This window comes from Eumetopias jubatus, unplaced genomic scaffold (genome assembly GCF_037043125.1).
Source record: "Eumetopias jubatus isolate StellerSeaLion01/CBP00866 unplaced genomic scaffold, mEumJub1_p1.0 scaffold_1, whole genome shotgun sequence".
NCBI classification, from domain to species: Eukaryota; Metazoa; Chordata; class Mammalia; order Carnivora; family Otariidae; genus Eumetopias; species Eumetopias jubatus.
Genome location: NW_028274807.1, coordinates 118,350,210 through 118,365,809, shown reverse-complemented (window position 1 = coordinate 118,365,809; position 15,600 = coordinate 118,350,210). Strand labels below are relative to the sequence as shown.

The window sequence follows — 15,600 nt, the reverse complement described above, 5'->3', positions numbered from 1 at the left end:
TATGGTCTCCTAGACCAACACAGACTGTAATTTTTCACAATCAGGCTATTGTATTTTACCACAGCAATGTGGGGGAACAGTAATGAAATAATCAGTAACAAAGCTGATTAGGATAAATTTATAAACTGAAGCCAGGCCAGCTGATACTCCTAACCAGAAAAACACTCAAGGGAGCTTCAGATGAACATACTGATGGTTTAACAGTCAGTTAGGTTACCAATTTTCTAAACATTTTAAATAAAAAAAAAATCCTTCACTTTATAGAGCCTTTGAAATGGGTTTCTAATGTGATACTAATTTTTAAATTATTTTTTATTATACTAAGTACAAACCATAGTTATTCTTTTTTAAAAATGAACTTATCTGTTGCTCTATCTTTTCTATGTTAAAAGTCCGTAACTTTTCCTGCTAATTAAAGAGGTACCAGTGAAATGTGGGGAGAGGATAGAGGAGGGACAAAAAGTTTATAAAAAGAATAATTAAATTTCATCTTTCTGTTGTATGGTTTAATTTTTACCAATGGAAAAAAGAGATGCTATGCATTTACAAACACCTGGCCACAGAATAATTCAAAATACCTAAGGTCATCCATTTATAATAAACCCTTAATAAGATTTTTCATATCTCAATCTCTGAGACAGAAATCAAGCACTTACCAAATGTACTGAAAAAAATACTAATGATCACCTTTAAGCAGTGTGTTGATAAAAACAGAACCTAGGGGCAGCTGTGTGCTCAGCTGGTTAAGCATCCAACTCTTGCTTTCAGCTCAGGTCATGATCTCAGGGTTGTGAGATCAAGCCCCGCAGCAGTCTGCTTGAGATTCTCTCTCTCCCTCTCCCTCTGTCCACCGCCTGCACACACACTCTCTCTCTAAAATAAATAAATAAATCTTTAAAAACAAACAAAAGCCCCCCCAAAACAGAACCTAACATCTTTTGTGTAGCACTAAAACATAAATACATCTGACAGAGTCTATTACAGATAATTTAAACATTACATAGAAAATATTTTCCCTAACATGTGTTACACATTTTTCTCAATATAATAAAAGGAATCTTATTTTTTAAAGTAAAAAGTTACATGAAACCAGCAATTCCATTTCTGGGTAAATACTCAAAAGACTGAAAGAAGGGATTCAAAGAGCTATTTATCCACCTATGTTCATTAACAATATTATTCACAATAGCAAAAGGTGGAAGCAATCCAAGTGTCCACAGACAGATCAATGAATAAACAAAATGCAGTATACACATACAATGGTATATTATTCAGCCTTATTCAGGAAAAAAATTCTGACACATGATATAACATGGATGAACCCTGAAGACAATGCTAAGTAAGCCAGAAAAAGGGGCAAAAAATATATGACTCCACTTCTACAAGGTATCTAGAGTAGTCAAATTCAGGAGATAGAAAGTAGAATGGTGGTTACCAGAGGCTAGGGAGGAAGGGAATGAGGAGTTATTGTTTATTGATGACAGAGTTTCAGTTTGGGAAGATGAAAAATGTTCTGGAGAGGGATGGTGGTCATAGTTGGACAAAAATGTGTATGTACTTAATGTCACTGAATTGAACTGCTAAAAGTGGTTGGTTAAAATGGCAAGTTTTATTCCAATAAAAAAAATTAAGTGAAAACAAAAAAGGCAGTACATTTCATTCTTTTTAAGAACGATCTATTTGCATTATGAAAAGCTCGTATCACATGATAGTAATTACGGTAATTCTAAAAAATTAAAGCAAACTATCTCCAAACCTTATTAATCAAGGAATTGAATTCCATTAGTCTACAATCCTTTCTCAGGTCATCTTTTGGCTTACACATCATGATGTAGAACTTTCCATCTGATCCTTTCAAAGAGATCTTCTTTGGTTTCTGAAGAGAAGCAAGAATTTCCACCTAAAAGATAATGAATTATATATAAGTTAAGGTCAAGATTCTTTGTTTAAATTTTTATATATAAATACTGTATTACGTAACAAAAAGAATATAACTTATATTGTGTAGTAAGTTTATTATTTTACTAATTTCTTTTATCATAATCACTGATGATGTATGAAAAGAATATCCATGAATAGAGACCCATTGTCACCCATTAGGAATGGCTATAAAGTAAAAGGATTACTTCAATATAAGTACTTACACATTCAAATTTACGCAGCCTCTTTAGGACAGCCACAATATTTAAAAGATTTTTTTTTTTTAAGATTTTATTTATTTGAGGGGGTGCCTGGGTGGCTCAGACGTTAAGGGTCTGCCTTCGGCTCAGGTCATGATCCCAGAGTCCTGGGATCGAGCCCCGCATCGGGCTCCCTGCTCGGCAGGAAGCCTGCTTCTCCCTCTCCCGCTCCCCCTGCTTGTGTTCCCTCTCTCGCTGTGTCTCTCTCTGTCAAATAAATAAATAAAATCTTTAATAAAAAAAAAAAGATTTTATTTGAGAGAGGATGAGAGAGAGAGAGCGTGCACACACAAGCAGCAGGGAGGGGCAGAGGGAGAAGCAGACTCTCCACTGAACAGGGAGCCTGATTCAGGTCTGGATCCCAGGACCATATGATCATGACCTGAGCCAAAGGAAGTCACTCAACTGAGCTACCGAGGCTCCCCTAAAAGGTTTTTGAAACAGTTTTTAGAACCTGTCTTTAGAGCTGTAGACACTGTTTTTAAATGTCTTTAGGGGTAAGAAATGCTTATCAATTTAATGTAACTTGATTTTTGAAAAAAGAAACTCTTCTAAAATCAAGTCCACCTAATGAGGTGGGTTAATAAGCTAAATACTATTAATTTAAAAACAAAGCATGACTGTAAGTGAGTAAGAATGACTTATGTGGTTTAGTATCTGGCTCTGAAGCAATTAAACAAATGTTTTAATACATAGAATTACTAGAACAAACAGTTTTCAAAATTATTTACTTAGAAAAAACTAATGATGTAATGTATGGTGATTAACATAACAAAAAAATTTAAAGAAAAAAAATTATTTACTTAGAAATGCTCTAGTATGGGGTGCCTGGGTGGCTCAGTCGTTGGGCCAGTCGTTAAGCATCTGCCTTCGGCCCAGGTCATGATCCCAGGGTCCTGGGATTGAGCCCTGCATCGGGCTCGCTGCTCAGGGGGAAGCCTGCTTCTCCCTCTCCCACTCCCCCTGCTTGTGTTCCCTCTCTTGCTGTCTCTCTCTCTCTCTGTCAAACGAATAAATAAACATCTTAAAAAAAAATGCTCTAGTACCACTTATTTAAAATAGTCACATATTTATAGTCACATATTATACTTAAAAAAAATCAAGCTCTTCTTAGCTGAATTTTGCTTCCTCCTAAAGTATAAGCAAAAACTGTATTTTGTTCTTCTCCATTTTTAGGATGAAACAAAGTATGGAAAAATCAAACTGTGAAAAATAAAAATTATACTCATACTAAAACAATACATGCATCTAAAAAATCAAAATACTCAGTTGAACATGGTTTATTTTTTTTTTTAAGACACTGTCCTAGGGGTTGTAGAAGATTAAAAGGAGAATAAGCATGAACAGTGTGTGTATATCTTATAATACACAGGGGAAGGAAGATAAATGTATATGGTTGAAAAGTTGACAATACAAAGGTAGTAACTGATTAGAAACAGACATGTAATGTTGGCAATATGTACTAGAGAGAAAACGTATTCATTGGAGGACATGAAAAGCTAACAATTGTATAGGAACCATCTCCCTATTATACTATTTAAGATGCAAGGCTCTCATTCATTATAATACACATTAGAAAAGTATCAATCTTCTCCATTTGGATATTTTTATAGGTCACTGATACTGGGAACATGGCATTTTTAACATTTAATTTTATCCCAATAAAAGAGAGTTTTAATTTTCTGTATTTCTAATCATCTTTTTCTTTGCAAATAAAATGCACTTAGTCTCTGAGAAAAACACTTTTAAAAAAACCTAATTTGAAAATTTTAGCTTAATAAAATTTTAAAATTGTAGTTACAGTTACATTAACACTGAAGTTTACCATATCATCAAAGCTTGAGATATAGGCCCAATGCCCAGGAAATGGCTCATGGTTAGCATGGGCACCCGGAATTGATGGAAGAGTAGGTATCATGACTGATTGTAAAGGAATGAGGATTTCACTAAATGTTGGTTCTTCCACCAGCTTTTTAAGCATTTTAAAATGAGTGCTCATGCTTAATGTGGAACTACTTCCATCCACCTGGGGAAAGAAAATAGTACATTTTAATTTCTCTGGGTTTACCTTGAATTATAGAACACTTATTTTCAACCAAAACAAAAATTTTACTTCTACAGTATTTTAGTTACAATGGTTAAGCAGTCAGCAGTTTTCTAAGAATTTATTATATATCTCATTTTCCCCTCTCTGTACTCTTTTGCCTGCCTTATTGGTAATCGTACTTCTACCACAGGACTGTTTAATGACTAAAGGAGACAATAAAGGCCTACAATCTATTATCAGACATTACCAAATCCAAAGAGCTGTGTAAATCAAAATCTTTTTTTGTACCAAATCTCATTTAACTGAACTTAAAGATGAGTATGTGTCATTGCAGAAACAGTTACGTAACCGACTATGGGATACTCTATCAGAATACTCTCTGTAGGGATACTCAATATTGAGTACATACACTACATTACCTTAAAAAATCTGAAAAATTCAGAATTCCTAATTGCAGCCTAGCTGGTCACAAAAATTTCCAATAAAGAACTGAAAACCTATACACGTAAAGCACTCAGAAAAGTGCCAGTGTTTAGTAAATGTTGGCTATTATCATAATGTTGTCTTTGATAATGCTAACTGCATCAGAGGTCAAATAGGAGTAAAATGGGTAACAAAAACAGATTCTCTTTCACGGTGTTTACTGATAAAGGGAAGGTGAAAAATAGGATAGTCTGTGTTTTCTCACTTATTAACAGCTAATAGACTGAATATTTGTAAAGTGAAATCTAGCTATTTACCTGTAAAGAGTCTCTCTCCCCTTTCTCATAACTATCCTCATTCCTTACTTTTACCTTTTCTATATATATATTTAGGGATTTTTTCCCTTCTATTTCCTTGAGCAAAAGAGTGTGTTACTCCTGTAAGCATGTTCATACTCTAGACACAAGTATACTGAAAAAAGTAGTTATTAAACTAGATGATAACCATCTGCTTAGTTCCCTAGAACACTATCAGCACCTCAATGCAGGAGAACACGCCTTCTTTATCTTTGTTTCACTTAGCATTAGTGCCTGTCAACAGGAATGAAGTAAGTGTGTACTGAGAATGAAATGAAATGAAATGAAAACCGGAACTCCAATCTTCTTTCCTCTCATATATGTAGGTTAATATATATAAGTTTTGAAAATTTAAAGCTATGACACAAAATAATAATAGAAACAACTTTGAGTATTTTACACTTATAGTTTTATGGCTTATTTCATATTCCTCTACTTAAATTATTTCTAATTAATATGGATAATTTACTCTCAGAATCTACACTAAGAAAAGCTTTAGAAATTTTAAAGTATAAATTTGAGAGAGGGACATGTTAGAAATTTTAAAAACCTCTTTATTAAGGTAAACTGCATATGTTTAAAGTATATAATTTAATGAATTATGTTATTCATTATTCATTATTAATAATGTATCATTATTAATATAATAATAATATAATATCATTATTATTAATTTTTGAATTTTGATAATATAATGATATATATTTGAATGATAATATAATATCATTATTAATAATGTATCATTATTAATATAATAATAATATAATATCATTATTATTAATGTTTGAATTTTAACTGAATTAAGTCAAATGAAAGAAAACCAGCTAAAATCAGAGAAGTTTTATATAAATGATCCAACACTGGTCTATAAGTAGGAAGATTTATGATCATACCGGTTTATTGCACAATTCCAAAAGCTTGTCTGTTAGGCGAGTTGCATCTCCAATAAATTTTTCTAAGGATTTTTTCATGTGAATAGCTTTATTTAGGATTTCCTTGCATCTGTTCACACGCATGGGATAAGAAGACTGTCATAAAAGAATTAAATGTAGTTTTATACAAGATCTTTTTAAAAAACCCAGAATTTTGATAGACACAAATCAACTTAAAAAGTGTTCATGATGAGAATTTATGTTGTTTCAAATTTCCTGGAAATCAATTTGGCAATGCTCTCAACAACCATAAAAATGCTGTTATCCTATGACCTCCTGAATTCCCTTCTTAGAATCTATCCTGGTAGAATAATCAGAAATGAGAATAAATACAGATGTGTCTAGATGCATTTACTACAAGAGCAAAAAAATGGAAACACAACAGTTAAATAAATTATTGAAAATAATTATAGACTACTATAGAATTTTACATAATTATTAAAATTGTGTCTTCAAAGAATATTTAATGCATAGGAGCATGCTATGGTAACAATGTTAGGTGAAAAATATCAAATTATGTATCTCTATAATCCAAATTTGGCATTAAAATATGCATAGAAAATACACAAAAAGAGAGAAGACCATCAATAGTAGAATTAGTGAATTTTAGTTTTCTTTTTTATATCTGTGTATTTTCCAAATTCTCTAAATATTTATAATTAGATATATTTACCACCTTATAAATGCCCATTAATAATGCAATAAAGTTTTTCTATTATTAAGAGCTTAGATACTTTGGATAAAACACTTTGAAAAAATAGCCTACTATTTTATACCATGCACGAATAGTTTATTTGACTTCATAGAGAAAAAACATGCTGAATTCTTTGATCTTAACATACTAGTCCTTTCATTTGATGTGGTAAATATTTCTGAATTTTAAAATGATACAAATGCTTTAATTTCTTTTTTTCAAATATTTAAAATTTATGTTTTGCTATTAATCTAAGAAAGAAACACTGGAACTTGCATCTTCATATTAGCATTAAATAATCACTGCCATATAAAATGGAAAAAGACACTGTCGTGATTACTATATTACCTTTGACACAGCTGTCATCATCCACATTGCTTGTTGAGGATACGCAAGAAACACTTTGGCTATAATTTCCATCAAGACAACAAAAACTTCATCATGAGAATGACAAATTCGGGAGATCAACTGTGAAAAAGCAGTCAAAAACTGATATGGTGCTAAGTGATTTGTGTGCTCTGTGATAACCTTGTTTATTTTAGCTAAATCACTTCTCATTTGTACACGATCGGAACGGCCAGCTGGAAAAAAATCAAAGTTAAAAAAACAGAGAAGAAAAAACAGTATATCAGTTCATTTCACAGAAGAAAAACTGTTTTAAAAACAGCTTTACATTATTCCCACACCCAAAGCTAGATCACTTGCCAAATTGTGAACATAGTTGTCTTTGTCTAAATAGGAAAACATATTTAGAGCCATTAAAAAACTCAAGGGCTATTAATTTTCACTAGAAACACAGAACAAACCACACTTCACTATAATTTTTAGGGTAAATTATTTGGCTTAAACTAGTTTCTCTCAATATGTTAGGTTCAGGAAGGAATGAGCAGATTCTCATTTGCAGGGCACCTGGATGGCTCAGTCGTTAAGTTGTCTGCCTTTGGCTCAGGTCATGATCACAGGGTCCTGGGATTGAGTCCCACATCGGGCTCCCTGCTCTGCCTGCTTCTCCCTCTCCCACTTCCCCTGCTTGTGTTCCCTCTCTCGCTGTGTCTCTCTGTCAAATAAATCAATAAAATCTTTAAAAAAAAATTATAAAAAAAAAAGATTCTCATTTGCAGCCTTGAACTGCAACATGTCTATGCATTTAGTGTTTCTCCTCTTTGTTATAACATTCTTGCTCACACTTATATTCAATCTAATTTATCAAATTCATTCCTAGCTTTTTGTAAGTTAGACTGTCAAGCCAAATGTGACTTTATACCAAAGTTAAAATTTTTCTTAACCCTTAAAATTTTTACATAAAAAAATTATACCTTTTTCCCACTCGTATGCCTTAGCACCAAAATCAAGCCATAGTGATAACATTCGCGGCATTGACTGATATATGAATTGGTTTCCATATTGTAGAGATCTGCAATTATATAGAAAAGATGTTATTAACATAGTGCTTTTTTCACATTAGATGGATTAAAATGTAAAGACTTAAACTACCACTTGACAGATATAAACAGAAAATGTTTGCAGGATCAAATAATTATCTAAAAGTATCCTTGACATGGGGCACCTGGGTGGCTCAGTCGGTTAAGCTGCCTTTGGCTCTGGTCATGATCTCAGGGTCCTGGGATCAATCCCCACATTGGGCTCCCTGATCAGCAGGGAGTCTGCTTCTCCTCCTGCCCCTCCCCCCACCTCGTGCTCACCTGCTTACTCTCTCTCTCAAATAAATAAATAAAATCTTAAAAAGAATGAATGGAATGTCATTATTACTTCTTAGGAAATAATACGTGAAAATATAAACAGGCATGAGACAATACACTATGTGATTATAATACACTAAAATATAAAATCAAGTTATATTTTACCTGTTATCTAGTCTAAGAGATAAGCTCTTTCTACAAGACTAATGTCAAAATCATTTACATGATTTACATATTTCTTAGCAGAATGAGCAGGAAGGAGACATCCCATTGGTAATTATAACCAATAAATATATTACATTTAGGATCTCCTGGAATTCTAGGGTGGGGGATTCAGGAGATGAGGGTGTGGAATGGGAAGGACACTTAACTTTCATTGTGTAATATTGATACTACAGAATTTAAAAATATAAATGCACCTTACTTTTTCCATTAATAAAGTTATTTTTTAAAAGGAATAAAGAATGCTACAAAGAAAAAATTTATATCTCATCTAAAGTTAAAGATTGAATCAGTGGTAAAGCAGAAAACATCCTGAATACACTAAAACCTGTGATAACAGTTCAAGATCAAGAGTCACTCGGACATATTTAATCAGCACACATCAGTTCTCACACTTACCTGCCAAAATGAAGAACTATATACCGAATGAGATCACCCTGCTTTTCCATTTTGTTGTCTGTGACCATGGGCATCAATTTGTCATAGTACTTGGCAAGGTAAAAATGCCCATCCTCCCACTCTGGCAGGAACAAGGTCACATCCTGTAAAAGACAACACTCACCTAAGAAACCCCCATACTATACTGGGAAATAACGTATGAATAGATGATTAGGGATCAAAAAGTGTAAGACCCACACGTAGGCAGAGCAAAGCCAAAGGCAGAGTGACTCTTTCATTTGGATAAAGAATTCTCTTAGAAAGGTTTTCTCAGGATGGCTGGTTGGTTCTGGTGAGTTGTCCACTGGACAACATGAAATAGTGTTGGGATAATTAGCTATTTAGGGAAAGAAAACTCTATTTACATTGCTACTTTATATGTCATCAAAATAATTTCCAGATGGATTAAAGTTTTTTTGAAAGTGTTTATATATTTTTATTATTAAAAAAAATCTCAGTGAAAAGAAAATATCAAAGCTCAGAGGAAAGAACTGACTTTAAGAGCATAAACATATGGTTAAAAAAATTACATCTTATTTTTCTCCAAGATCTTTCATGGGTTATTGCGCTCCCTCTCAAGACCCTTAAAATCAGGCTTCTGGGGCGCCTGGGTGGCTCAGTCGTTAAGCGTCTGCCTTCGGGTCAGGTTATGATCCCAGGGTCCTGGTATCGAGCCCCACATCGGGCTCCCTGCTCCGCAGGAAGCCTGCTTCTCTCTCTCCCACTCCTGCTTGTGTTCCTGCTCTCGCTATTTCTCTGTCGAATAAATAAATAAAATCTTTAAAAAAAAATCAGGCTTCTAAGAATTCACCTCTCATTCACTCCTCAAACTATTTCTTCATGGTTTCAGTCTTTGGCATTCCCCAAAAGCAGCTCCTTAAATCTAAAAGATCTTCCCAATTCTGATCTCATTTGTTAGCATCTGTTTCTGTTGTCCACACCATTTCCTCTTGGAAACACTTTCTTCCCTCAGCTTCAGTGAGGCCACAATCTTCCAAGTTTTCTCCTACCTTTCTGGCCACTCCTACTCTGTCCCGTCATTTCCTTTCCCTTTCCCCGCCTTTTAAGTATTTGTGTTTATTTTAAAACAATGAAATGTGATAGAAAACACATAGAATGGCTGACTGTAAAAAAAATTTTTTAATGAAGTTCCACACTTAATTCAAGCAAGTATGAGAACATAGTTTGAACTAGGAACATAAATGAGATCTTGAGTTTCCCCTGAACCTAATCCTGCAAATTTTAGATGGCAACCTGCCTGTGGATAGAGAGAATGACATGACCAGATGTATGGAACAGATGCTGGATTCATGTGCCCAACCAGCCACAGGGACAAGGCTGCCAGTATCCCTTCCCCACCTAGTCATAGAAGCAAAGGGAATAAGGAAATATACTAAAGTTTCTTTTAAAAAGATATTTTTCAGTCTGGTTTTAACCATCATTTTACCCTCCTTCTTTCCTCTTACCTGTCTCCTCCTTTCTTCTTTTCTGGTTTAAGTTTTTAAAATTTATTTTGGAAAATAAAATTTACATACAGAAAAATATACAAATCTTATAAGTATAGCTTGATCAATTATCACAAAGTGATCACATACAAGAACTCCAGGAACACAAGCTCCCCTATTCACCCTCCCAATCACTACCTCCTTTCTTTTCCCTGAAAATAACCACTGCTATAGAGTGAATGTCTGTGTCCACCCACTCCCAAATTCATGTTGAAGCCTAATCCCCAAAGTGATAATATTTGGAGGTAGGGCCTTTGGGGCGTGATTAGGTCATGATGATGGAACCCTCATGGATAAGATTAGTGCCCTTATAACAGAGACCCCTAAGAGTCCCCTCACCCCTTCTGCTTATAATAAGATGACAGTCTATGAACCAGGAAGCAGGCCCTCATCAAACACCAAATGTATAGCACCTTGATCTTACTTCCCAGCCTCCAGGACTGTGAGAGATAAATGTCTGTTGTTTAAGTCACCCAGTTTATGTTACATGTTTATTATAGTATATGGTTCTTATAGCAGCCCAAAAAGACAACCACTATTTGAATTTCTAATACAGTAATTTCGTTTTGCCCATTTTTGAATTTTATATAAATGGAAACATACTACATGTATTATTTTCTATCCAGCTTTTTTCATTAAACATTATGTTTGTGAAATCAATGGAAGCTGTTGCATATAACTTTGGTTTGTTGGTTTTCTTCGCTACATAGTATTCCATTATAGGAATACCCTACAACTTGTTTAACCATTCTTCCCCTCCCCCAACCTCTTGGTTATCCATTCTGTAACCAACTGACATTTGAGTTACTTCCAGAGTAAAATCTACAAATGATGTTGTTATACACATTTTTGAACATATCCTATAGAGACAAGTAGAACGGCTGGGTCACAGTATTATCACCTTGAGGAGATAATGCCAAATTGTTCTCCAAAATGATTATACCAATTTACACTTCCAGCAACATTGCATAAGAGTCTAAATGCTCTAGTCTAACATTTGGAGTTGTTAATCTTTAAATTTTCGCTTTTTAATAGGTATACAGCGTTGCCTTGTAATGTTTTTAATTTGCATCTATGCCTGTCTACTATAATTCAATACATTTTATTTGTTTTTGGTCATTTATATATTTACTTCCGTAAGTCTTCCATACAATTCTTGTCTCAGGTTTCTTATTGACTTTCAAGAATTCTTACTGTATTTTGGATATGAGCCTCTTATCATTTATGTGTTGCAAGTATCTTCTAATCTATGGCTTGCCTCTACATTCATAATGGTATCTTTTCATGAACAGAAATTCGTATTATTAATGTGGTCAAATTTATCAATCATTTCTTTCATAGTTGGTCATTTTGGTCTGTTTAAGAAGTCCTGACCTACTTCTAGGTTTGAAGATACTCTCCTATATAATGCTTTGGAAACTTTATCATTTTGCCTTTCACATTTAGATCCACAATCTACCTGAAGTTTACCTTTGTTAATGGTGTGAAGAAAGGATCAAGTTTGACTTTTTTTTCCTAAAAGATAATCAAATGATACACCATTTATTAAAAAGACTATCCCTAGGGGCGCCTAGGTGGCTCAGTGGGTTAAGCATCTAACTCTTGATTTTGGCTCAGGTGATGATTTTAGGGTCTTGGGATCGAGCCCCGTGTTAGGCTCTGCACTGGACATGGAGCCTGCTCAGGATTCTCTCTCTCTCTGCCCCTTCCCCATCCCCAACCAGGCGTGCACGCTCTCCAAAAAAAAAAAAAGACTATTCCTCATGGCTACTTAGGCCATCATGACAGAGCTTTAGGAATGTAGCTAGAGTAATCAGATTCTAACTTTGGTATCATAAAGGCTTCTCTCCCTCCTCCACCAACCCAGGCTTCAGCGCAAGAGATGTAAGACCTGGAGTATCTGCTATAAATTTTGCTGTGGGGATGCCTGGGTGGCTCAGTCGTTAAGTGTCTGCCTTTGGCTCAAGTCATGATCCCAGGGTCCTGTGATCGAGTGCTGCATTGGGCTCCCTGCTCTGCAGGAAGCCTGCTTCTCCCTCTCCCACTCCCCCTGCTTGTGTTCCCTCTCTCGCTGTCTCTGTCAAATAAATAAATAAAACTTTATAAATAAATAAATAAATAAATTTTGTTGTGAAGAATTAGTGAGTTTTTATGTGCCTCACAAGTTAGAAGAAATTCAGATATCTCCAACTGGGAGAGTGAAACTTATAAAGTATGACTTTAGGATGTGCCTCATTGCTACTGCCCTTTAGTACAGTATATATATATATTATTTTTTTGAAGATTTATTTATTTTGAGAGACAGCACACAGGAGGGGCAAAGGGAGAGGGAGAGAAACTTTTTTTTTTAAAGATTTTATTTATTTATTTGACAGAGAGAAAGAGAGAACAAGTAGGCAGAGCATCAGGCAGAGGGAGAGGGAGAAGCAGGCTCTCTGCTGAGCAGAGCCCGATGTGGGGCTAGATCCCAGGACCCTGGGATCATGATCCGAGCCAAAGGCAGACACCTAACCAACTGAGCCACCCGGATGCCCAAGGGGGAGAAAGTCTTAAGCAGACTCCACAGGCTGAGTGTGGAGCCAGACACAGGGCCCCATCTCACAACCTTGAGATCACTACCTGAGCCAAAACCAAGAGTTGGTCACTTAACTGTCTATACCACACAGGCGCCCCAAAGTACTGTATTTTTGTAAAAAGGTTTATTTTTTTTTTTTTTTTGAGAGAAAGCGTGAGTGAGCACATGTGCAGGGGGAGGGGCAGAGGGAGAGGGAAAGAATCCCAAGCAGATTCCCTGCTGACTGTGGAGCTCAATGCAGGGCTCCACCTCACAACCCTGAGATTACTACCTGAGTCACAATCAGGAGTCAGACATGCAACCAACTGAACCTCCCAGGTGCCCCAGTATATTTTTTGATGAGAAGAAGGAAGGTTAGTTACTTTGGTGGCATGGTACCTTTTTTTTTTTAAGATTTATTTATTTGAGAAAGAGAGAGCATGCACGTGAGTGGGGGGAGAGGGAGAGAGAGAATCTTAAGGAGACTCCCCACTGAACATGGAGCCTGACTCAGGGCTCCATCTCACAACCCAAGAGATCATGACCTGAGCCAAAAATCATAAGTTGGACACGTAACTGAGTCACCCAGGCGCCCCTCCGTGGAACCTTCTTGTAAACAAGGCAACAGGGGCTAGGCTCCCACTATGTATCCTACTCAGAACTCAACACTGCCAGGATCTAAACATGAGTGTTTCACCTACTTTATAGCTCTTGGTCCCATTTAGGTCTTTCTTTCTTTTTTTTCTTTTATTTATTTATTTGAGAGAGAGAATGAGATAGAGAGAGAGCATGAGAGGGGAGAGGGTCAGAGGGAGAAGCAGACTCCCTGCTGAGCAGGGAGCCCGATGCGGGACTCGATCCCAGGACTCCAGGATCATGACCTGAGCTGAAGGCAGTCGCTTAACCAACTGAGCCACCCAGGCGCCCTTTCTTTTTTTTTTAAATATCTTCCATTTATCTCCTTACCATTGTCATGTTTTTCTCTAGGCTTAAGCATATTTATGGTAGTGATTTTATTTTATTTTTTTAAAGATTTTATTTATTTATTTGACAGAGAGGGAGAGAGCACAAGCAGGGGGAGCAGCAGGCAGAGGGAAAGGGAGAAGCAGACTCCCTGCTGAGCAGGGAGCCTGATGCAGGGCCTGATCCCAGGACCCTGGGATCATGACCTGAGGTGAAGGCAAACATTTAACCAACTAAGCCACCCAGGCACCCCTATAGTAGTGATTTTAAAGTCCTCATCTGAAGCATATTTATGATAGTTGTTTTAAAGTCCTTATCTGCTCATTTCATCATCTTTACCATATCTGGGCCTATTGCTATTGACTGATTTTTCTTTTGTGTATAGCTCATATATTCCTGCCTCTATATATTTAGAGTAATTTTTTACTGGAGGCCAGACATAGGTCACTTTTATGTTGCTGAGTTTTAGATTTTGTTATATTCCTTTAAAGAGTGGTAGACTTTGATTTGGTAGGCAGTAATGATGCTTGCAAATCTGCTTAATCCTTTTAGTGTTTTGATGCTTTTGTAGGATGGATGTAGAGTAGCCTTTAGTCTAGGGCTAATTAAACCCACTTCTAAGGTGTGACCCTTTGAGAGTCTCTATGTATTATGTATGCAATGAGGCCTCTTGCCTAGCTAGTAGAATTCTGAATGATTCTCAATCCTATGTAAGCTCTGGAAATTGTTCTTCTTACAGCACTTCCTAATATCCCCATCCCTCAAGTGATTGTTCTTTCCCCGATAACTGTTTCCTGCCAGGCCTCACAAAGTGTTGAGCTATACACGTGCAGCTTGGGATTCGGCCAAAGACGCAGGTGGATTCCTGCACAGATCTGGAACTGTCTCTGTTGAACTCCTTTTTCTCACTTTGCCACACAAATTCTAAAAATCATCTGCTCTTACTTTATTATTTCCAAATTCTACATTCTTTGTTTTTACTTTTTCTTTTTCAGTTCCTTTCCTAACTCCTTGAGGTGAATACTTAGCTCATTAATTTTGGGGCTTTATTTTCTTCTAACATACACAAATAAAATTTTAAATTCTCTTTAAGAATGGCTTTACTCTTTATCCGAATCCTACAGGTTTGTTTTTTTTTTTAAGTTTTGTTTATTTTTTTTTTAGTAACCTCTACACCCAATGTGGGGTTTGAACTCATGACCCCAAGATCAAGAATCATATAGCTCTTCTAAGCCAGCCAGGTGCTCCCCCATACTACAGGTTTTGTTATGTCATATTTTATTATCATTCAGTTTATTATAATTATTTTATAATTACAGATGACTTTTAAATTTCCACTGCAATTTCTTCTTTGACTCATGGGTTATTAGGAAGTAACTCCCTTATAACACCATCCATGTAAAGCTTAATACTTAGTAAGGAAGGTATACATTGTGTTTCTTCAAAAAATTTCAGGATACAATGTGGTTAACTTTGAGGAAGGCAAAAGAGTGGGTCACAGAATGCTAATAATATTCTACTTCTTAACCTGGGTGGTGGTTTCTTGAGTGTATTTGCTTTGTGATAATTCTTCTTATGCTTTCCAC

The 15,600-nt window shown here is 35.6% G+C and overlaps 1 protein-coding gene across 6 annotated transcripts in view; it reads right to left on the bottom strand.

The window, feature by feature from the left end:
- ATR (ATR checkpoint kinase) overlaps positions 1-15,600 on the bottom strand; it is a 95,613-nt gene that overhangs the window by 12,655 nt on the left and 67,358 nt on the right. For 3 of the 6 annotated variants that reach the window (XM_028099167.2, XM_088025914.1, XM_028099168.2), the window contains 6 exons: positions 8,954-9,096; positions 7,949-8,046; positions 6,981-7,213; positions 5,900-6,034; positions 4,006-4,206; positions 1,757-1,900 (listed from right to left, as the gene is read on the bottom strand). In XM_028099167.2, the coding sequence (XP_027954968.2) occupies positions 1,757-1,900; positions 4,006-4,206; positions 5,900-6,034; positions 6,981-7,213; positions 7,949-8,046; positions 8,954-9,096 (954 nt within the window). Of the gene's footprint in view, positions 1-656; positions 874-1,756; positions 1,901-2,987; positions 3,181-4,005; positions 4,207-5,899; positions 6,035-6,980; positions 7,214-7,948; positions 8,047-8,953; positions 9,097-15,600 lie in introns of those variants that run through there. The other 3 variants (XR_015768822.1, XR_015768823.1, XM_088025918.1) reach the window with 3 other exon arrangements.